This window comes from Dermacentor andersoni, chromosome 4 (genome assembly GCF_023375885.2).
Source record: "Dermacentor andersoni chromosome 4, qqDerAnde1_hic_scaffold, whole genome shotgun sequence".
In the NCBI taxonomy this organism is placed as follows: domain Eukaryota; kingdom Metazoa; phylum Arthropoda; class Arachnida; order Ixodida; family Ixodidae; genus Dermacentor; species Dermacentor andersoni.
The window spans coordinates 145,975,525-145,997,865 of NC_092817.1; the positions used below are offsets into that span (position 1 = coordinate 145,975,525).

Consider the following 22,341-nt stretch of genomic DNA (forward strand, 5'->3'; position numbering starts at 1 on the left):
TGTGTAAACATCCATCCCCGGCGAGGGCGGCTCGGAATTCAAAAAGGAGGTTGCTTTCCGCCGGTTGGCACAGCGACAATGTCTGTGATAATAGCCGCGCCGGCGCAAAAACATCCTACGAGCCCCACCGCTTTCGCCCTTCCTCTTACGCAATACGTTTAAAGTTAGTCTTTCAACCTTATCGTGCAGTGGCTAAGCCTATACTAAGGAGACGGGGATAGCGAACAATACCGGACGCCCCTGGTGAACACCCGAGAAGTGACGGTGGAAGGTGACCAAAGGGCACCGCAAACGAGAGAATGCGTCGCTCGGTCATTAATTACGCATGCACGCGGCGCCGTCCCTCCTCTCCGCCGGCATCGTATGAAGACATTAGCGCATATGTTATGCCGCGTCAGGGATCACCCACACAAATTACGCGGAACATCTCTGGAGAAGAACGGTCGAAGAGGTGCGTAGCATTATATGACAGACCCTGTTGTGTGCAATGTACATGTTCGGCAATCTAAATATGTACAGCCCTCTGCTAGTACTACTCATACATATATAAATAAATACCTCATAGTGTAGATATCAGCACAAACCGAACAGTCATCATTACCGCGCAAAACACATTCCGCAGTACGTTGTGCTATGAATATCTTGGACAGTTACCGTTCTACTTTATCTTTCGTAGTTTATCTAGTCTGAACAGCGCATTCGTTTAAAATAAAGGCTTGTTTCTCCCCTCAGCTATTCCCTTTTGAATTATACACAGCGTTTGTCACCCCAATATAAAGAGCTGCCCGCGCTTAATTAAGTACTCAATTATTGAATTATATTTAGATATCTTTACAATAACTCAATTCCTCAAAAACGTATCATTATCATTCAACTAATATATTAGGTAGTTATATAATTACTTAATTATATGTTGGAGTGAGTGCTTTTGTGTTACTCATATTACATAGGTAATCGAGTAATTAGTAAATAGTCAGTTTTATAATTTCTTTTGCTGTATCCAAAGTACCGTTGATCCTATGACTCTAAAAATGAAGTAGGCTCTCTCTTTACATAATGTGTAGTATTGTGTGAGTGGTAGCTTCGTAGGAAGGAATAGATTTTTCTTGGTACATCATTGTATGGGTGACGCGTAATTTGCAGCAACTGCGTGTGCATTTCCACAGCTGATTTTCTGCAGCCTAACCATGCATGAGCAATAATTGCTATGTAAACCACTAACTATTTTCCGGATTTTGTTGTTATATTGCTAAATTTTAAGTGGCGAGTTAGCTTCCGCTCTTTCCCATAATGTTCAGCCTTTCCCGACCCCTTCACGCAATGCTCCTCCTCACAGCCTATGAGAGCCATAGAGCTCAAGCTCAGGTGGTGCCGCCTTCCGACGTCTACAAGCCGTGGGCGCCTCCTGAACACGCAACCCTCTAGAACACTGAATCTCAGCTTGAAGAATTTACTAGTCCTTTTCCGCTAACATGTGATCATGAAACGTATTCATTGACATCAGTAGGCCAGCAAATCGCACGGCGATGATCAGCGATGAGCGTTTTTTAAAGCTATACTGCCGCGCTTTTATTGCGATAGCAATTATATGGAGCCTCCAGGCGTATTTCTGCCATCGGCGTCAGCGTCGCCGTGAGGTTCGCTATAAAGTCCAAGGGCGATAAAATCATCGTCGCGTGCAGTATGCTATATGTGCGAGTGAAAGGGCGTGATGGTGAGCCAGTGGTCGCGGCTCAAGCTCGCGCACGCAAAGACGGAAAGCAGAAAGAAAGCGCGCTGCCTTTCGTCGCGAACAAGCCTTCGGGGGGAGGGTAGGAGAAGAGGGGCGGGCGCTCTAGTCCGGGCGGCCTGGTCACTGTATTTTGAAAGCCATTTAAGAATACGTGCAGAGTCCGCGCTGCGTTGTGTTTTCAAGAATTAGTTCCCGTTGATGCTGAGCGGCAGCACGAAGGACAATTCGCTCTCTGCTATTCTGGCGTTTCCTCACTGCAGCGTTTTGACAGCCAGTTTACGCAGTCATTGAGTGAGATGGGTTCATGTTTTCTTGGGAGCGTGCGACACCATGCTTGTTAATTTAGTTAGTATGCGTATGTTACAAGTTGTACGGCCCATGAAGCTGGTGTCCTGACTTGGTGTATCTGTTAAATAATTTGCTATCGCAGTCGATGCTTTACCTTTCAGGTGAAACAGCGACTTCTTTTTACAAGTATTACCAAAATGTAGATGTAACCTGCAGGTTCTTTTTTATTATTATATGGTACTTAGGAGATGTCGCCTTTAATTGACGCCGGCTGCTCCTTCTCACTTAGGGATTACAAAGGAGAATGAATCATAATAAAGAATGAAGAAGTCATAACACAATTTCCAGTTACATATGCACACTAACGTGACATAACTGAAAGTCAGCTCCAAATCATAAAAACACAAAGTCCAGACACATAAGTACATTAATGCAACACTAAAGTTGAAAGTGAACTCAGAAACACAGCAATACAAAGTCCAGCCACATATGTACACTAAAGTAAACATAAAGTCCGGTTACGTAACTGGACTAAAATCAGGGCACATAAGAAAGCACGGATTAGATTCACATGAAGGTGCATAAAACTGGACATTGAATTCTCCAGAGTCGGGTAACAAAAGAGACCACAGATTGCGTTTATCCCAGTTAAACAATCTACTCAATAGTTCCCGAGGATATTGCTCGCTTCTACAAATATTTAAATAGCCAGTGAAGCTCGTCATCGCAATGAGTATGTTGGCCGAGAACCTAAGATCTTCCTGAGGCTGAAGGGCCTGCGATCTAATGACAATAAATCACGTGCCAAGTGTTATCTATGTGGGTTGTGTCATGGGACATTCTACTAGAGGATGCTATACATCCTCATCCGCGTGGGCACGACTGCCATTTCGGACTATAAGCTCTTAAAATTTTATGTAGAAAGTATTTTGTGTACGTGGTACCGAGCCGCCGACAGGGAATGAATGTTTCAAAGAATCTTGTCGACAGTGAATGAGTGTTTCAAAGATTCTTGTCGACAGTGAATGAGTGTTTCAAAAATTCTTGTCGACAGTGAAATGAGTGTTTCAAAGATTCTTGTTGTATTTATAGTGGACGGGATTTTAGATTGAAGAGATGCGTCAATGTGAAATAAATGTGAAGATTTCGAGTTCTGATCAAACCATGTCGCTTTGCAACCACGGGCTGAGATCTCTCTTAGTGTGTGCCGCAATTCGCCTTGCCTTAGAGGAAGGCAATGTGTGGCGTTGTCCAGGGAGGCAATGTGTGACATGGTGCTTGTCCAGCTGCCTTGTCTGCTGCAAAAATTTCCGGGGATATTGCAGTGGCCATGTATCCATTGAAAAATTACTGTGTGATTTTCTTCACTTGCTTTGGTGTATTCCTTTAGTGTCTCGTAAACAATGCCATGTTTGTGAATTGCTGATATTATCATGAAGTGAAGACAAAGCTGTCTGCGAGTCACAAAAGATGACCCATTGTTCCCCGTTTTGCACTGAATATATGTATCGTAATAAAGACGATATTCCAAAAAGCTCTGTTGTTGATGATGACGTCGTGTAGACAGTTTTACTGTCTGTATATGGTTTCATTCTGGAATGACGAAGGTAGCTTTAGAAGAGTTTATTTGACAAGAACTATCTGTATGCGCTTGAATATAGCCAGGGTATCAAAAGTATATCTGGTATAACGCTAGTTTTTATGCTGCTAGCATAAACATATCTCTTCTGCCAATAATGCCTTCAAACCAAACTCCAATTTTTGAAGCGACGAGTCACCACGGAAGCGAGGAGATGTCTGATAACCAAAATTCGTGATGTGGTAATAGGTCCTGAATCACCGAATTGGTGTTCGTCCTGCCTTTCAGTAAATGCATTTGCTAGTGGGTGCCTTTTGTGCTGCACTGAAAGGCGAAAGTAGTGTTGACAGGTTTCAAGCGTCTTTATAAGAGGAAATGGAGGATGACGTGCCTCTGCAATTACTAAGGAACTTGAAGTTGCTCGAGGGAAGCCTAAGCATACCCTAAGGCTCCTTGATGTTAGTCATTGGATTTTCTCTTCAGATGAACGGCAGATTCCCCTGCAGAATAGGCGAATAAGCTTTATACATGTGAGTGTATTATGTACTTTTAGTAAGGACGAAACCAACCCTCCCCATGTCGTGCATGCTACGCTGCGAAGAACACTTATTATTGAGTTTATTTGGTCTTCGAGGGCTTTACTAGAGAATTTCAAAGTTACCTTCTAGTATAACCCCTAGACATTTTAATATTTCACTATATCTAAAGCTTTTTCTCACGGCACAACTGAAAATCTTTTAGATATCCTCTGGTGAAAGGTAACACAGCCATCCTATTGTAAGACAGTTCCATTCCTCCTTCCTTTAAGAATTTGTCCACAATGTTTAGGCCTTCTTGCAAAGTTGATTGAAGAAAGCTGGTGCTTGAACCAGAGGCCCAAAAACAAACATCATCCACATATATAGAGGAATGTAGTGCAAGTGTAAATCTCCGCGATAATTTCACCATCTCGGAATTAAATGGAAAGAAACTTATGACACATCCTTTTGGGACTCCATGGATAATATTATGATATGAACGTGTTCCTTTGCTTGTTTGAATAAATATTTATTTTCCATTCAAGAAGTTGGATATCCACCATAACGCCCTTCCTGAGGATCCCATGTCTAGCAAGCCACGCAATATATACGCATGGCTTATTGTTTCTAAGGCTTGTTTAATGTCTAAAAAAACCGCTATTGTGATATTTCCCCTACATACGTAGCGATATCCAAAATCGTATCCATGGTGCAACGCCGTCTTCGAAATCCTGCCATGTGATCGGGAAGCTGACAACCACTGTGGCCTACTATCAATAATTTTCTCCATTATCTTGCATAAACAGGTCGTCAGACTCACAGGACGAAAGGTTTCAAGACACAGGGGTGTTTTGCCAGGCTTCAATGTGGGTGTCACACGTGCCGTTTTCCAAAAGTCAGGGATAGGCTCCTTTTTCCACAATTCATTGAGTAATTCCCTCATTTCCAATTGACCATTAGGACCCATGTTTTGCAACACATCGTATGTAATGAAATCTGGACCTGCAGCATTCTGTCTTACAAGATGCCAGCGCACGTTTTAGCTCGATCATAGAGAATTTTCAGCCTAATTGCGCATGCTGCGACTGCAAAAACGCTAGAGCTTTCTTTTTTGCCATTTAAACTGAACATCGAAACTCAGCGCTAGATAGGTACAGTTGTTCTAGTTATAACCATGCAGAATTCCTCAACAATCACTAATTCTGAAGTATGCTACGTTATTGCGAGAGCACGAAATCATTGTGGTTGAACAATGGGGCCACCTAATGCACGAATAGTCATCCATAGTCGTGGAACTGGTGTCAAGGGCGGCAATGTATCGCCAAATTCACGCGATATTTTTTCCTAAATTTTTGTAGCCCTCTCCGCATGACTGAGGGGATTTGCTGCGAATTTCTATACGCTTCTATATTTCCACTCCGGTGAGAAGCTGTTTCTTCTCTTCTCCTTATAGCTCTCAAACGTTCATATTCTCTATCAACTGATATATTCTCATCAGGAGTGTGCACTTGTTTCGCACATATTGTCATTGTTTCTTGTATCACTGATGCGGGTTTCTCTATGTCAGCTCCACAATCCACTCGACTGGACAAGTGTGGACAAAAGAGCTGCCAGTTTGTTATATCCATTTATCTTCGTTTAACAGTACTTTTTACTCGCGGATGTGATATAAGAATTGAGCAGTGATCGTTTCCCCGTGTTTCTGCATCTGTTGTCCACCCAGCATTGGCAACAAGATCATTAGAGCAGATTGTTACGTCTGTGCAACTGCGGTAGCGATATCCACGCATTCATTTCACAGATCCTTCATTCGATACTGACATATTCCATTTTTCCGCTGCGCGTTGAACGATGTTAACACGGGCATGCCAGTCATTCCTCCCCCGTGTTACGTTATGTGCGTTAAAGCCCACACATATAATAATGTTTGCTCTTGTGATGCTTAAACATTTACCAAATTATCAATCGGACTACATCTTGATGCTTGCAGGTATATGCTTACGGCTGTTCCCCATATTTTGGCGAGATATGCTTTGCAGGCTACATATTAACGAAAACCTGAACTGCTTGATTGAATGAGGTGAGAGGGCAAATCATTTCGAACGCAGAGCATTGTTCTACTCTTTCTAGCTGGACGAGAGGATTTGTTTATTATGTCATTAGCAATACGAAAGTCATCACGTACTCCAACCTCTTGTATGATGAGCGCAAGGAAGCTGTGTTGTGCAATTAACTTGCGAAAATCAGCAGATTTGGATCGAAGGCTATTAGCATTCCACTGAAAAATTATGACATTTTCATAACGACTATTCAGGATTTCCATCTGGTAGCACTGATGTGGATAGCTGGCTTATTAATGGCTCCATAGACAAGAGTGCTTTAACCTCTGGAAGCTTGTTCGCTTGAGGTAGAACTGTGTCAATTGATCGAACTGCAGCCAACAGCATGGGTAGTATGATCTGTCCAACACTGATTGGCGTGGTGTTATCCTTGAATGCCAATGTTTCGGTCACCGTCTATGGCGATAGCTGAGGAGTGTTCCGAGAACATCGCTGAGGTTGTAGTGCGTTAAGTCGCTGATATTGTTGCAATGTGCGACCTTCAGTAGCCGTAGCAGAATGATGACTCCGCTATCTCTGGGACACTTGTACACCTTGCTGCTTTAGTGCCATCGAATACGCTGTTTCTTTCGATTTTGGTTCAGTTGCTGTAAACGGTCGATCTTTCGGTAGGCTTGTGGCATCAAGGTTCGGAACAGGCTGTTTGTGTCGGTGTTTCTTTCTATGAATTATTTCATGTTTTCATAGTATGGACGCATCGTTTTCTGTGGACATGCTGAAAAGGAAGCCGCATGATTACCTGCAGAAGTTGCACGTTTAGGCTGTCGCACAGACTTGCATTCAGCATGCTCATGGTTCTCGGAGCAGAGTTTACGTCGACGTGAATCCACGACACTTTTCTGCTAGGTGTCCAAACCTCTACCAGTTATATCACCGCAAGGCACGACCAAGGTATTCTTCCACGGTTTGGCTGGCGAAGCCAAAGTAGATTCTCTGAGGCATTGGTTTGTCATCTCTGAAGTGAAGGATCATACTGTGCAAAGAGCAGGATTCAACTATACCATCCTCCAGACGGTAGTGTGTTGCTTGTCGGCAGACTAATATTATTCCAAAATCTTTCAAAAACTGGACAAGTTGTACTGAAGTGGCACGTCATGAATCTTTCCGATATTTCGAGTGTAGGAAGCCCGTATGGGGGTAGGGCTGAACTCTTTGTCCTGCTACTTCGTGCAGTAAAAGCAGGTTTTTTGCAGATGCTACTGCAGGTGCTACTCACTGAAAAACTGCCGTCTCGGTTTACGCGGAATTACTGTACTCCTTCATTTACCGCCTAGACTATTTCGAATGCACCATGATTAGGATTCATTTGCTAAAGATTCTGTTATTCGTCTGATGGTCGGAACACAACCGGGATTCCTTCACTTTTCTTTTTGTAGGTCACGAATTTGAAGGCTCCTCATGACATTCAATGGCTTCATAATTGCTTAGGTCATAGTTTTAAGTACTGTCGTTCTCCTCGTCGGGTGTTTCATCAAGACGAGGCATCTTGCTCTCACCATCGCTAGGTTCTACCATGGTCACCGGAGGCGGGCTGTCAGCGCCTTGATGTTCAAGGACTAGCCATGCCGGCTTGATGATGCCGTGCACATGGTTTTGGCAGAATCTTGGACGCGCTCCTGTGTTGCACTCACGTGCCTCAAAACACGCTGGCGGTCTTAGGGCTCGTGTCACCGTTATCGGCTGCCTATCGCCGAAGCTGTTTGAGACACTCCAAGCGAAAGGGCAAAGGAGGCTTTGTACCTTGTTACGATGGGCTCGTAGGTCGCTACACTCCTCACTGAATTACTAAGCAATGACGGCCAGGCACAATGTAAACAAACTAATTAAAACTGAAGTAAAGAGCGAGGAGCAAGGAACAGGGCCACCGCCTCGGATAACTGAAGTGATTTTCTCAAACCGAACCTATAGTGTGAAATCTGTTGACAAGTGAATGGGACAGGACTAGTTTTTGTAGCTCGCGAAACCCTATAATGCCTTTCGCGGCACCATTGAGTTCAGCCGAGCCCAGTTTGAGAACCTATGTAGTAAGCCTGATCTTTGTTAGTACAACCATATTTCAGTTCAGCAATAGCACTTCGCTAAAGAAACGCACACACACACACGCACTCTGGGGCCTGCTCAACTCGCACGCGTCCCCTGGTGTTGCTTTCACTACATGACTCTCGCATCTCCTGTAATACGGCTTCCGCACAATTACGTAGTTTGGCGGTGTGATTTCAGCGTCCCTGATATCAATTGTTAGCCACGTCTCAGCTGAAGGAACTAAATCTGTTTCGATACCAAGATGTAACGCTTCAGGGAAGTCTGTTTTCTGTAGTAGGCTACGCGCATTATTATGGAAGAAGGCCATTTCGGATGGAGCGCGTTGCCCCGACGCCGTGTTGCTTGCATCCCTGCTTACGTTGTCAGTCGCTGTCATAAAGTAGTCATCATGCCATGATGGTCATCGCCGAGCCTAGTGGGCGAATGTCACAACAGAGTTAGCAGATTCCCAAGACTGTTTATGGTCGCATATTTTAATTTCATTAAGTGATTTATTTCAACAATTACATGTTTCGCTCGTAAGGCAAGGCACAAGGAGCTCATTCTTCCTTGACTAAGGTTTTTGCCTTGCTAAAACAGAAGTCGCAGCTTTCATATTACAAAGAAACACACGTATTGTAAGTAATGCAACACCTTGCGAACACATCAGCAGTTTCCATGCAAAAAATAACCGCGCCCCTTTCAGTCAGTGAAGACGGTCGAACAACGAAGCTTTGTTAGTTACACCGAGTGTTACATCATGCGTCAAATTTTGCGAGCAGTTTATATTGTAGATCTTTTGTTTCGCCATTCTTTCAGCTCATTCTCGCTTTTGCGTGCTTCGCGTGGTGAACATATAGGAGTGCCTTTTTTGCGGTTCTCCAGGTACTTTTTCTTTTTTTTTTTGCGCAGGAGGTTTCTGTCTGTGTTTTGCCGTGTCTGTTTTGTTTCGGGTGCAAGTTGCTCCGCCCTTTTCTTGCGCGCTAGTAGTGAGAGAAAGATGCGGGCGCTGCAAGCACCTTGACGATTGGTTTGATTGGTTTGACGACTGACGTGGCTGCTGGCACTTCTTGGTGGCGCAAGAAGTGCCGTTGGCCGCAAACCGCCAGCATAACATATGTTTCTTTCGCGGCAGGGTGGAATCAATCGTCGACAAATTGGATGCCGATCTGACTTGATCGCCGTAAAGGCGCCGTGTGACAATCGTATAGCATTCTCGTGTAACATAGCATTCTCACAGCGGGAAAGGGGTCACTCCAACCCCTTTCCCCTTGTTGAGTTCTTCTTTTCCTCTCCCGCTAGGTCACTCGATACCTTTTTATTGAAGTCCGACAACGGCGGCACAGGGTCCGCATAAACAGCTTTGCTGTAAAAAAAAGTATGCCTGCATGGCACACGCCGCACAGACAGCGTAAGCTGGAGGAGTGGCTCTATAGGAGCTCCATTTTCGGCCCCACACGTTGCAGGGTCTTAACGCCGAAGTCTCTTCGCGTCTTTTTCACAAGAACGATCTGAACTGCCCGCCCGGCGTCGACAGCGAGCTTCGGCTTGTGCTGCTCTCTGCACAGCGGTCTGCTGAGCCCGATGCTGCCTGGTTGCAGCAGCGCTCGCAACTCCACGATTCGCTTCTTCAGCAGCGGCTCGTACCTTGCGAGGAGGCGCCGTACCGTGAACCGAAGAATAAACACAGGTATCCAGGCTACGTGGCGCATATATGTCGCATCCCTTTACCAGTGGCATGGTACGTTGATGTCGTTGATGATGATGACGTTTTACTGGTAATGACGGTTACTGGTATTAATTATGCCTGTATTGTGACTGTTCTACTCGATTGCATTGTGATCGCTCATTGATCCCTGCCTTATTTCCTACGATCTGTTTGTGCTGTTGCAGGCATGTAACATCGAATTTCGCAGAACGTCTTTGTCAAATTTATCTACGTGATTGTTCGTGTCACACCTACGTTAGGCACCATGAATGATAAAAAGAAATGCGACATCCTTTTATTTTGCTGGCCAAGCTAGCGATCGAAGGCTGACGAGCTCTGCTGGTAGAATTGATGCATAGTTGCTACTTGCGCCTGGCTACCACGTGCTATCTGCACGTTGTTGCACTAGTTCCCCTATAACGGGGAAAAATTGTAGACACCACCATGTATTATCTGAGCAAGCCAGCAGCCGGATTTTTCCAGGGAGCTATACGATTTATTCAAGAAATTAAGGTGTTAAAAGGCGTGTGAGCATTGCAAGATGGTTCTTCAGCTAGCGTTAGTTGTTTAATTGCGTAATCATATAGCGAACAGAGCCGTTAACCAGCACATCCGTAACCCGTCGTCCTCGTGGCGTAGTGGCCTTGACATTGCGCTGCTAAACCCAAAGGCACGCTATCCGACCCCGGTCGCCGGGGCCGCACTTGAATGGGGCCGAAATGCAAGAACGACGCTGTACCGCGCGTGGAGTGCACGCTAAAGAACCCCCGTTGGTGAAAATTGATCCGGAGTTTCTCCAACTACGGCTTGCCTCGTAATCATGTCGTAGATTTGGCACGTAATCGAAGTATATAAATGAATTTTTTTTTAATTCCTAGCACATCTGTAGCGCTTGTATGGGCGGATATACCCATAAGCTTCGTCATATATACGCAGTATGCAGCGGGGCGAGCGCCGCCGTGGATATCCGCTGCCCTTCTGCTCTCCCGCAGCCGACACATAGGGTGAGGGTGGCGAGAGTAGTGAGAAGTTGCCGCTTTGCGAGCGCTCCCCACCATCGCATCTAAACCGTCACATGCCACAAAGCTCTGGAACTACATCGCGCGTCAAAAAAAAAAAGCGCCATACTAGATGTTGTGTGGCGACGAGCGCACCCACACCTTTGTTGCGCAAGAGCGCGTGCCCATTTCATAGGCGGTAACAATTTGGCCAATACCAATAACCGAGCATGAATACGGGCAAAAGAACACAACAAAGGTTGTGGTTCTACAAGGAAATAGAAAATCCGTGTGCCCAAGCAATCATTTTCCGTAGTTCCCTTCTTATTTTTGATTCGCAGAAGCGCCATGAAAGCAACCGGTGAAACCAACGTATACGTCAATTCGCGGTGTGCCTCTTGAGCGAATATTGCCTCTTGAGCCACCCCTGGCATTGTTGAAGCTTATTTTACGTACTGCTTTGTAGAGTTCAATGAATCCACCAATGTAATAATTTAGTAGGTATGCTGCCAAAGGCTTCCTTGTCGGTCAATCAGAACCACATCTAAAATTGCCTGAAGCTCAAGCCATGAGTTCGACTGCTGTGAATGACAAAATGCACGTGTTCGCGCAGACGAGCTTGTACTAACTGTCCTTTTTTTTTACTCTATTAGGCAGAGGGTTTAAGCAATTACGCACGTTGCGCAGTTACTGGCACTGATGTCCGAGCCTGTGAAAGTTGTGGCCTGTGCTGCTAGCCAAATATTCAAATGAAAAGGGCGCAAATATTTTTAATTTGGTCAACAAAAATAATTTCTATGTTTGTTTACCATTTCCCCAAGTACTTTTTTATTATTGCCTACGTTCGCCTGCATGTGCACAGTAAAATCCATTGTCATTGGTCTCGAATGGCGGGTCTTCTTAAAAGCAATATTCCTCCATTCGTGTGCAGGGGATTGGACGTTTCGGTTCACTTCAGCTAAAATTAAGCGAACTCATCCACTTTTGTGTTAGCGCGTCCGATTATTCCATAAGCAATAGAAAATGCGGTACCCAGTCAAGTACCACACCAAGCAATCCACATTTAGATGCCGTATGTCAAGCCCAAACTCTGAGATAGGCTTCTTACCATCTACGTGGTTAGTCTACACATTGGCCATAGTGTAGACTAACAACCAGGCAATCACAACCTCTAACAACCTATTCACATATTGTCTAAATCCCATCGGCTTAAAACGCTCTCTCGATGCCCCACTCGGACAGGCCTCCTCTGCAGGCGTTTTTTGTGACGTTTTCGGTAATATTCCATCCGTTCCGTAGCAGCAGAACAGGACGCTTCCGCGTTCTCAGAGCATAGTTAAACCGATGCGAAGGACCAGGCCTGGTTTCATTAGGCCCGCTAGACTTTACATTATGTAAAGCATGTGATCTCCACGAGTACTTTGAACGAGGTTTTCGTTCACTATGCAGCGTCCAACGCTTTTCGCCTACACACTACACTGCCGCATCTTCCATCACCATGTTAGGTCGGGTGGTGTGTTTACTACCAAGAGACAACACCTAAGCTTATCATAAGCGACAATTACTAGAAAACAAGGAAATATTTTGGATTAGGATTCGATTATAGTTTTGAATAAACCTATAAATTTAACTCAATGGTATGCGTCACAAAATGAGCGATTCGTAGCGGTTTGAGATCTTCCGACGCGACACTGGGCTAGTGCTCTCAGTGCAGGAGGCCTATGTGGTGTACACATCTATTCAACCGAAAGCAAAATCATTATGCCAGATAACCTTGCACTTCACACACGAAGTAGAATATTTTACTCCCGTTCGGCTCCTTTATTTTTGCATTATCTCAGATAGTTTGTTCAAACTTCAATTGTTTTCTTTTTATGAGATCAGTAGCTATGTGCTGTGCAATGACCCAGGTAAGTCGATTGCCTCTTTTGTTGCTTTTTGTTTCACTAATTGTGCTGTCATATTACTGATTAGAAACCTAGTCTAGTGTAGTGGCGCATTTGTGGCCTTCTCCTCATTCATTCTTTTTTTTTCGTTTAACATAAAACCATCATACTTTACGTCTTTTTTTTTTATTGCCATAAACAAGCATAATTTATTCCTTGCAGCTTGTCGTCGAGTGAACTTGCGCAAAAAGGTAACATGTTGACAGCATTACTCCGGCTTCTCTATTCTTCCTGCTGATGAGTATGTTTGGGTGCGAACATATAAACAACATAACATATAAACGATATAAATAGAGGTCAACTCTTCGCGTTGTACAGTGTGTTCATGTTCCATGAGCTTATCACGTCACAGTACTCTTGCAGTAACTTGGCCCGTCAGTTGAAGATCCCTAGAATGTAGGAAGAGAACAGAAAGTCGTTACTTAATCAAGAAGGTGTACCCTAAAGCTTGTAGTAAAATTTTAGCCTCCACTGAGGGTAAGTGCGAAAAGCCAGCCTTTTAAACAACAAAGTGAGAGTCAACGTACTGCTTACTGCCAGAATTATTGGTAACATCTTGATTGGACAGCATTACCCCGCTCCCCCCCCCCCCCCCCCTCGAAAAAAAAAAAGGAAAAAGAAAGAAGTTTTACTGTAGATGACAGCAGAAGCGGGAGATTCATAAGACTGAAAAATAAAAGAAAGCTGCGCAGAAGTTCTAAAGTCACTTTCTACGATGCTTCCCCTGACAGGAACTCCAATAAACTTACGACGCGGGGGCCCATCCTGTATACGTTCACCTTCTAATACTGAAGCCGAGAGCACTTCCGCCATGCACGTCAAAGTCACGTCTGCTGTAGAGCAAAACTAGTATAAATACAGACAGCGGCTATTTTCTTAATAAGCAATGACGACGAACATTACAATGTTACGTAGCTTCTCTAGCACGTTTCTCAATGCATTTAGAATTGATGAGGACGGGCAGTTTCTTTTTCTTCCTTTATTGTGGCCTTAAACATAACCCTAACAAAGTACTCAACAAATTTTCACAAGTGCAGCATAAGCCTCACATGTAATTTATCCTGCGTGAGTTTTGTTAGTATGACACTGGACTGGAAATTTGAGTTCTGTGATGAACTCATATTTGACATAGATTACTTACTTGTTTCATCAGTTGAAGCATCGTATGAAGGATTGTCGAGAAAGACTGGTGAGTTCCTACGAAGAAGCATCAATATACAGTCAGCACAATATGCCGAATACTCACAAATGGGTTCAAGTTCTGCGGTTTTATACTTTCGTACCATGCAACAATGCTACGAGTGAGATATTGTTAAAGTAAGCGAGAAAGGTACCATAGTGGTAACGCTGCTTCAAGGCTATGCTGACACTACTGTACGTCAATTGCAGCTTGACACATGCAGCGTTGGCAGCACTGTTGCCTTTAAGGTAATGTATGTTTAAGGTATGTTAAGGCAGCTGGCTTTTAAGGCAACATAGCAATAACAAAACTAGCAATAACGCTATAGGACAGTCTTTGTATGGGAATCTATCAGAAGAAAAATACCGAAACACATGAACAGTCCGGCATTGATCCTTTACAGCATTACGCATTGACAAATGGGTTTTTGAGCTAAATTTAGCCCCTCACTTGAAGTTACGCTTATCACGACTTGTCTTATAGAACGAGGCTGTGCTCAAAATTCCTCTGCAACAATATTTTATCAGGCCGACCTGACATAGGAACACAGTGAGCATAAATAAGCTGGTTGCCTATTTGGAAGTGGTATGTGAAAGTGTATTTGTATATTCGTTCTCCTTGCTTTCTGCACAATGAAAAAATTAGTTGTACATTGATACTGACCCGAGCATCAAAACAGAAAGATGCGTATTTTACATGACTCAAAAAAAAATTGTCATTTATGATTCGATGTGTAGTTCAACAATATTGAAATATTGCCCGAATAAAGAAAACCATCTTTAAAAATCACGGGGAAATACTCACTGCGCCTTGCGCCGTCCGCGGATAAAAATGAATGTGGCTACTGCCGCTATAAGAATGATAGCCAAAACAACAATTATGCCTGTAACAATGCCGGCAGCAGATCCAGAACCTGTAAAACAAGTCGAGAAAATTATTCAGCCTGAATGACATCGAGCAATGGTTATAAGTACTCTTGCCACTGAAGCAATATGTTTCTCTCCTTTGGTGGCATCAACAATGTCCAGCCAGTTATCGGCGATGCGAAGCGCTGCATGAATGACAACTCAGGCTCAGAAGAACTCAATGAATTTTGGGTCACCGTTAATCAAGCCTTTGGTTCATATAAGTTGCCAGCACTGGCTGGCTGGCCTCGATAACATCACCATATTTTACCTGTGTTTGCTGGCATGCACATCAACAAGCGATTTATAGCACAAACTGCTTTATGAACATGGATTCAGGATGGCCTAACATCTATTTTTCTAATATCATTTAATATTGATGGCATGTGATAAGTTTTCCATATGTGGCAGAAAAGCAAAACAATAAGCACTACGCTGTGCAACATAACTTGAGGTGTTCTGAGTTTGAACCGGAACACGCGGTTCTGAATTTGTTTGAAACAAATAAATACCAGCAAATGGTGATTATATTAAAGTTCTGTGAAGTTTTTTTCAAAAATAGACTTTTGCACTTAACACATTTGACATCCCTGAGCTGGATTATTTAACTCAAGAAACCACAAGACTTTTACAAGGCTTCTTGTGCACACATAATAAACAACATAATCACAACACATAATCAACTAACAAAAATTCGCTAATTATGTTTTTAATATATTACATTACGGCAAATATTGCAATTTAGAAATTGTGCCAGGTGAGTTTGCAAAGCGGATCCGCTTGAATGAATTTCGAGAATGACATCAGTATGAGATACGCGCCATCAAACTTGCCCCAAAAATGCATGGTTGTTCTTCTTACACTTCTAACAAAAATGTCGTTTATGTGTTGAAGCACAAAAGTAGAGTGAACACCCATCTATTTCGCTCTGCACTTTGGCAAACATTATCTCGAAACTGGTGCTATCCTCGCAATTAATTTTAAGTAGATAAGTCCTGCAGGCTCAATAGCTACAATTAGTGATATGGAATATGTGCCGTAAATCAAATAATTCATAATCTGAGTTTTGGGTATGTAGTGGAACATATGTGCTCCGGTTTGGCGCGCTTGTATTCTCCGCTTCTGGGGAAAATCCAGCTCAAGGACAAGAGTTCGACGTAATAGTTCTGCGGAAACCCTCAAGGTAGAGGAAAGTAATTATCAAAGGGAACAGGAGGCATCAGCCCGAACGTAGCTAAGTGCTACAAAGGAAACCCAGGGTTCGAGTCCCGCATCAGGACGAATTTTTCTTCAACTGCGAAGCTTTCCTTTCGAGGAATCCCTTTGGGTTTCCTTTGTTCGGGTGGATGTCTCATATTTAAGGACAAGAGTTATGCTATCTGCCACATGTATTTTTTAAAATTCCATAAAACTTAAAAGTGACACCCTGTATATCTCCAGTAATGTTTTCTTCTAAATTCAGTAAAAGTTGCACAAGTTATGGCTATGAGTGCAGTAAAAAATTGATTTACGAATGATTTGTTTCTTCAGATGTCATACCAAGCCTAGAAGGAACAGCATTTTCCAGTTGAGCCATTTACAGGCTTCTCGAAACAAGTCATATTATAAATATAAAAAATTTATTCAGTGACTCTTACAAGAAGTTTTACGTTCGAGTAACATCTTCGGATATTTACTACATTCGGATCTTAAGTGCGAATAATATGACATCAAGGCACATTGCATGCTTCTAGCAGTTTTCTTGCCCTGTGATTTGTATAATACGACAGAGTGTCAATTCAGTGTAAATATCAACATTCCCCATTGTATTGTAATGCAGGCAAATATGTGTAAGCCTGCATTTGCAAATAGGTTTTGCGGAAGTCTGAAAGGTGGAGGAATGTACATGAAAGAAAGGAAAAATGTCATCCACCCTAATTGTAGCACGAAGCTACAATTAAACGGGGTGACAACTTATCCCTTTCAGGAATGTACCGTGCATCTGATTCTATGAAATTCTGGGCTTTTACATGCCAAAACCACGGTTTGATAATGAGGCACACCATAGTGCGGAACTCCGGAATAATTTAGGTGATCAGGGGTTTTTTAACGTGCACCTAATTCCAAGTACGCAGGTGTTTTCGCATTTCGTCTCCATTCAAATGCGGCCACAGTGGCCGGGAATCGATCCGGCGACCTCATGTTTAGCAGCCCTATACCTAACCAATAAGCAGCCACAACGGGTAACCCGATTCTATCTCTGGCGATTCTTGTCCTAATCAGTGATTTATCTCTACCGCAATCAGGATGAGCCTTCACCAGCTTGCTCATTCTTCTGTAAAAGATTTCAAATACTGTGTTAACGCTACACTAACGAACAACCGTATCTCCTTTACAAAGCCTATGATATAAGCAAGAAAACAGCTTGCGGGACCACTCAAAGTTAGATAGCTTGTTTTTGCAGAGCATAACTCGGAGTTTTGCACTATCTTCCATCGTTTTTCACTAAACGCTCATGATGACATTCACGAGAGCAACTTGATCTATAGGACATTGTGCTCGGTTACTTGCTTGGTCAGGCAACTCTAAAAAACTTTCCTAAGCACCCCAAAATAGACGTGCCCAATTCTTATAAAGCTGACTTCTTCTAACATCCTGGCTGAATATCTCGTAAATACAGGCTGTAATACGGGCTGTCTAGAGACAACTACCATTATTCTGAACTAAATACATATGGCTTGAATATTAATTTTACAACCTCCACTGGAACTCTCAATAAGACACGTGAAAAAAAATGAAGTTTTGCCCGAAAGGAGAAGCACTGACTTTTATAGCAAGGTTTAGTGTTGCCCCTAATTTTCTCGGACGGCGTTTAATATCACGTGGCCCCGACTAACGTTGACGCGAGATACGTGGGTGGGCAAATATTTCTGGCACCCTTAAAAGCCTTAACCTGCCGTGTGGAGACTGTGAGAACATCACACGGGCGCCTCTGAGCTGCCCGTAAAGGGCAGCTCCAGTAAAGCTACATCAATTTCTGGTTTAAGTTCTGACGTCATTTTGTATCTTTATTAAAGGACTCAGAAGATCCAAGATAAAAGGCACGAGCTGTGAACATTATCTTTTATTACATTTGTTGGCAGGCTGCGATTCTCAAAATTATAAGGAATCATTTAGTCCAGAACGTCAAACATGGTATGAGCAACTGTGATGAATGAATGGGGCTGCAATATAATCCGCATATAGGGCATGGATAAGCGCATTCTGGTGCTCGTGGGTTGCAGAAAGCAAGAAGTGATAAGAAGGCTGCGTAGTACTTTATTGGGTGTCAGCTAGAATGCTGTCTGGCTGCGCTCCTGCAGGTTCTCGCTTTTTGTAGAGTCTCTACTGACGTCACATGGCGCGTCACTTTTGAGGATGGTAACAAATCGTGGCGGCTCGTATCGCATATAGGATACATGTACCTAAATTACCACCGAGCTAAACGGTGACACCAACGCTGACGGTGAAAATTCGCTTGGAGTGTCTAATTGCTGTCACAATGATAGGTAAAGAAGATTACATCCGATCATTCTAAGGCATATTCACACGTCGTGCTGCTCTTAGTTATTTTGATGTGATGCTAAAAACGACTAGCGTGGGTCCAGAAGCACGAAATTTTTTTGCTTGTTTTCTTCTCGATATAGCCACGTCGGCAGACAATCATGTCTGGGAAATTTTACTGAAATAATTACGCCCGTAAGAATTTCTCCTGAATGTGCAACAGCTGAAACACTGTTGAGCTGCCTGAGCTTCGACGTCAGCCTTGAACATGGCTACACAATGCATTTTAACTGAATTTGATATGCAGTCGCTATCAGCGCTGACCCCCCCCCCTAGAAAATGCAGTTTCCTATCATGGTTGTTACATATTCACGTATTCGCTCTGACAGCAAACTACGTCGACCGGAGCCAAACCGAGATATATCCCCAAAAATGTGGTTAATAACAAGCGTCGAAGAAAGAAGTACCTTTTCCTGTCAAATTGTCTGCTTCTGGTACGCTGCCGGCCAACAAATTACAGCGACGGCCTTCGTATCCATGACGACAGTCACAGGTAGGGCTTGGTGCTTGTGGTGTCCATCCGCATATGGCGCCGTTCAGGCACAAGTAAGGTGGGCACGCTGATTGTATAGGAAGAAAGAGAACAGAATGCGTTTGAAAAAGTGCACTGTAAATATTCCATGGAGCTTTGGAAAAGGTTCTGCCGAGAGTTCAATTTTCTTCGGCCAGTTTTATTGATGCGTGAATTACACTGTGTAATTATATGCTGTTCACTTCAAGACAGGGAATTCGTTTGTCATAGTTATTGGAGTCTTTGTAAATGTTGACAGACGTGTTCCCGGAGTTGTACCAGTAAAACTACAAACTTGAAATGCCATCGGCGTGAAATAAATGCGCGGTGGTTTGATTATGATCAACAAATAGTAACCAACTTTTGGGGTAAGCAACGAAAGTTGACTATGCATCTTCAATTATTACCGGCAGCTTGGGCGTAAACATTCTATTTACACACCCATGTTGCATGTAAAATCTTACCTCGTCTTTATGCAACAGCTAGATGAGCACTTACAAAATTTACGCATCGGCAGGCACCAGGAAAAAAAACACTGCATTAAAAAAATTATCTGTTATCACCAAATGATTCGTCATAGCTATAAGATAGAGAAACAAATATTTTGCTTTCGTACTGACAATAGTTCTTAAAACATCGTAACATCATAACTCGGTCACCAGAGGATAAGATGAAATGAATGTAAATGTTGCGATCATTGTATTTCGTCATATTTAAGCAGCGCACACGAAAGGTGGAGTGAAAAACACGAGAGCACCCACAAACTGTCACCTAAAGTTTTATTACCTAATTGCACGAAATCGAACGTTAAGTGCCGCAGCTGACATTGTTAACAGTGACAACAAAACAAAAACCATTCAGATGCATAACCTATTTTTCTTTAAGTGAAACTGAAGGGTAGCTGATTTATTTGCCGGTTTTTAAAGCGCTGCTGTCTAGCTCGAAAGGGTGGATTTGGATACCGTGAGTGGTGTGACCGTCGAGAAATGATTCTAATTTTGAAAGCCGGTGTGGTGAGATGAGCAGGTGAGCGGGTAATGCGGACAGGGAGAGGGCATGTGCAGGTGACCACATCAATTCATTGGTTGCGTAAGTGGTGACTTTATGTCTACTGTGGAGGTTGTACACCTGCACTTGGTGGCGGTTGAAGCGAGGCGCTGCTGTTTGTTACACCGGCGCTTTGGACTGTCGTGCTGTGTGACGAGTTACAGATAAGCCTCCAAACGAAACAACCTGTCAATAAGTGAAATAATGGCGCACCAGATGAAGGTGCTCTGGCCAGAAGAAGAAGACCTCGGAGGCAGCGAGAGTGGCGAGAGCAATCAAATGTGCTCAACAACGGCAAACTTCGCTTACTTCCATAATTACCTTCGATGGTTTGTATTTAATTTTATTGCGATTAGCACTCTTTGGGAAGATTCCCGAGATTCTGGTTTCTCTGTTTGCATCCGACCCCTTTCAACCACTGACCCAAGTTGTCTACTAGTTTGGGCCAGTAGGTATTTGCTGTCTGCTTTCTTGCCGAGCAGACAATATGGGCCACTGCATAAGTGACTGAATAGACAACTTAGTGTTGGCTGCTATCTGGTCTAGAAGAACACTTGGGTGACTAACTTTGTGCCACTGGATACATGCGTGTCCTGACAAACAACTTGGGCACTGCGTATGTGCTATTGGTGGGCCCCCATTCTTGGCAGGTCCCCCTTAGTGGACACGCAAAGGATATCGCGGCCGATGGACGGAGCGCCATTGCAACGAAGTTGCACCCGTGAAATTGCTGGTACCACAGAATATTAACTGGGGCGCAGTTCTTACAACGAGATACACTGAGTCGAGGTATCATTTGGCATTGTGGCAGGTAGCGAGATTGCTACTACGTCTGTCTGCGGTGATAATGAAAACGTGTCGCTACATTGCTTTCTTTCTAATCGCACCACCGTCCACCATCATCGCAAGATGGGCATTGGAGGAATGTTTTCCACGTGTTGAATGGCGCAGTTATCTTGCACATGAGCTAATCTGTGTGCCTGACAATAATACCCGTGTTTCTGGAAACTAAGGTGAAGCCGCAACTTTTTTCTAATCTGTCGGCATTTGAGGAGCAATATTATCGCTAGCTAATTCCCGTGCTTCCTTTTGAACATTCCCGCAATGGAACAAAACAAAAACGAGAAAGCAGTTAGCACAAACCCTCTTTTTCACTGTTACATGGATTCTCAAGTCCCCTCAGTGTCACGTAAACGTAGTGGAACAAAATAAACAAGTAAAAATAGGCTAGTAGTAAAGCACTTTTCATCATGGTGACACATTGCTAAATGGCGGCCGTGCTTCTCATTTCAAAGTTGTGAGCATTGTTGCAGGGCACAATTAGCTACGTCACGTGCATAATAATGAATGAATTCAACATCAAAAAAAAAAAACGCAATGGCTACCCTTTGTTTATACTCTGTCAAAAATGATGTTCATAATTGTCTTTCGTTTTCATTCTTTATAGGGCACGCTTGGGTGCTTTATTTCAGCAATAACCATGCGAGCTGTTGCAGAATTTTAGTTTAGAACCAGCAGTTGTCACACTTCTTGGAGTCAATATTTTGCGGTGTGCTGTTTCCTCATAGCAAGAATAAGCCGCATCACATATATGGGTTAAGCAGTGTGATGACAAGATGGCAAAGAAAAAAAGTCAAAGATGGCTTAACGCTGTGGCACAACTGGCTTGGCCTTTTTTATAAACTGGATAACTACTACTCTCGCTATCTAGTCTACATATGGAGAGTGCAAGAAGTTTCCCTGCTCTCTATTCTACCTTTCATCCATATACATAAAACAGGTTCCCGCCACAGATTTTGCATAAAACCGCTGATTTCGATTGGTAATAAAAAATCCTAGCTGCTCATGTCATATTATGATTGAGTTAGTATTAAGTTTACAATTTACTCGAAGCAGAACGAACTTGTGAAACCCGCCTCCTGCTACACCGCCACTACCAACTTGCTACGTTAGTTGCAGATCACTTTTCACCTCCTCCACAACAATCTTTAAACTATTAGTAAAAAATTCAAAGCTGATACTACGTTATTGGGTTAAGACTACATCATAGAAATAATTAAAAAGAACTAAGCAATCTATACAAAATGGTGATTGCATCGTACTTATGGTAACTATTTTTCATCCTCTTGACTTTCACATCCATGGGACCAAATAACCGAATGGTAGCCAACATTACCAAGCAACGAACTCAGAGGAAAGATCAAA

The 22,341-nt window shown here is 43.3% G+C and overlaps 1 protein-coding gene across 2 annotated transcripts in view; it reads right to left on the reverse strand.

The window, feature by feature from the left end:
* Positions 1-13,018: 13,018 nt before the first annotated feature.
* Positions 13,019-22,341, reverse strand: part of LOC126537871 (MAM and LDL-receptor class A domain-containing protein 1-like) — a 242,010-nt gene continuing 232,687 nt past the window's right edge. The window contains exons 62-65 of one of the 2 annotated variants that reach the window (XM_055074502.2): positions 18,986-19,138; positions 14,896-14,941; positions 14,053-14,108; positions 13,019-13,300 (exon numbers count right to left, since the gene is read on the reverse strand). In XM_055074502.2, the coding sequence (XP_054930477.2) occupies positions 13,287-13,300; positions 14,053-14,108; positions 14,896-14,941; positions 18,986-19,138 (269 nt within the window). In that variant the 3' untranslated portion in view covers positions 13,019-13,286. Of the gene's footprint in view, positions 13,301-14,052; positions 14,109-14,895; positions 15,005-18,985; positions 19,139-22,341 lie in introns of both variants that reach the window. The other variant, XM_050184968.3, reaches the window with a different exon arrangement.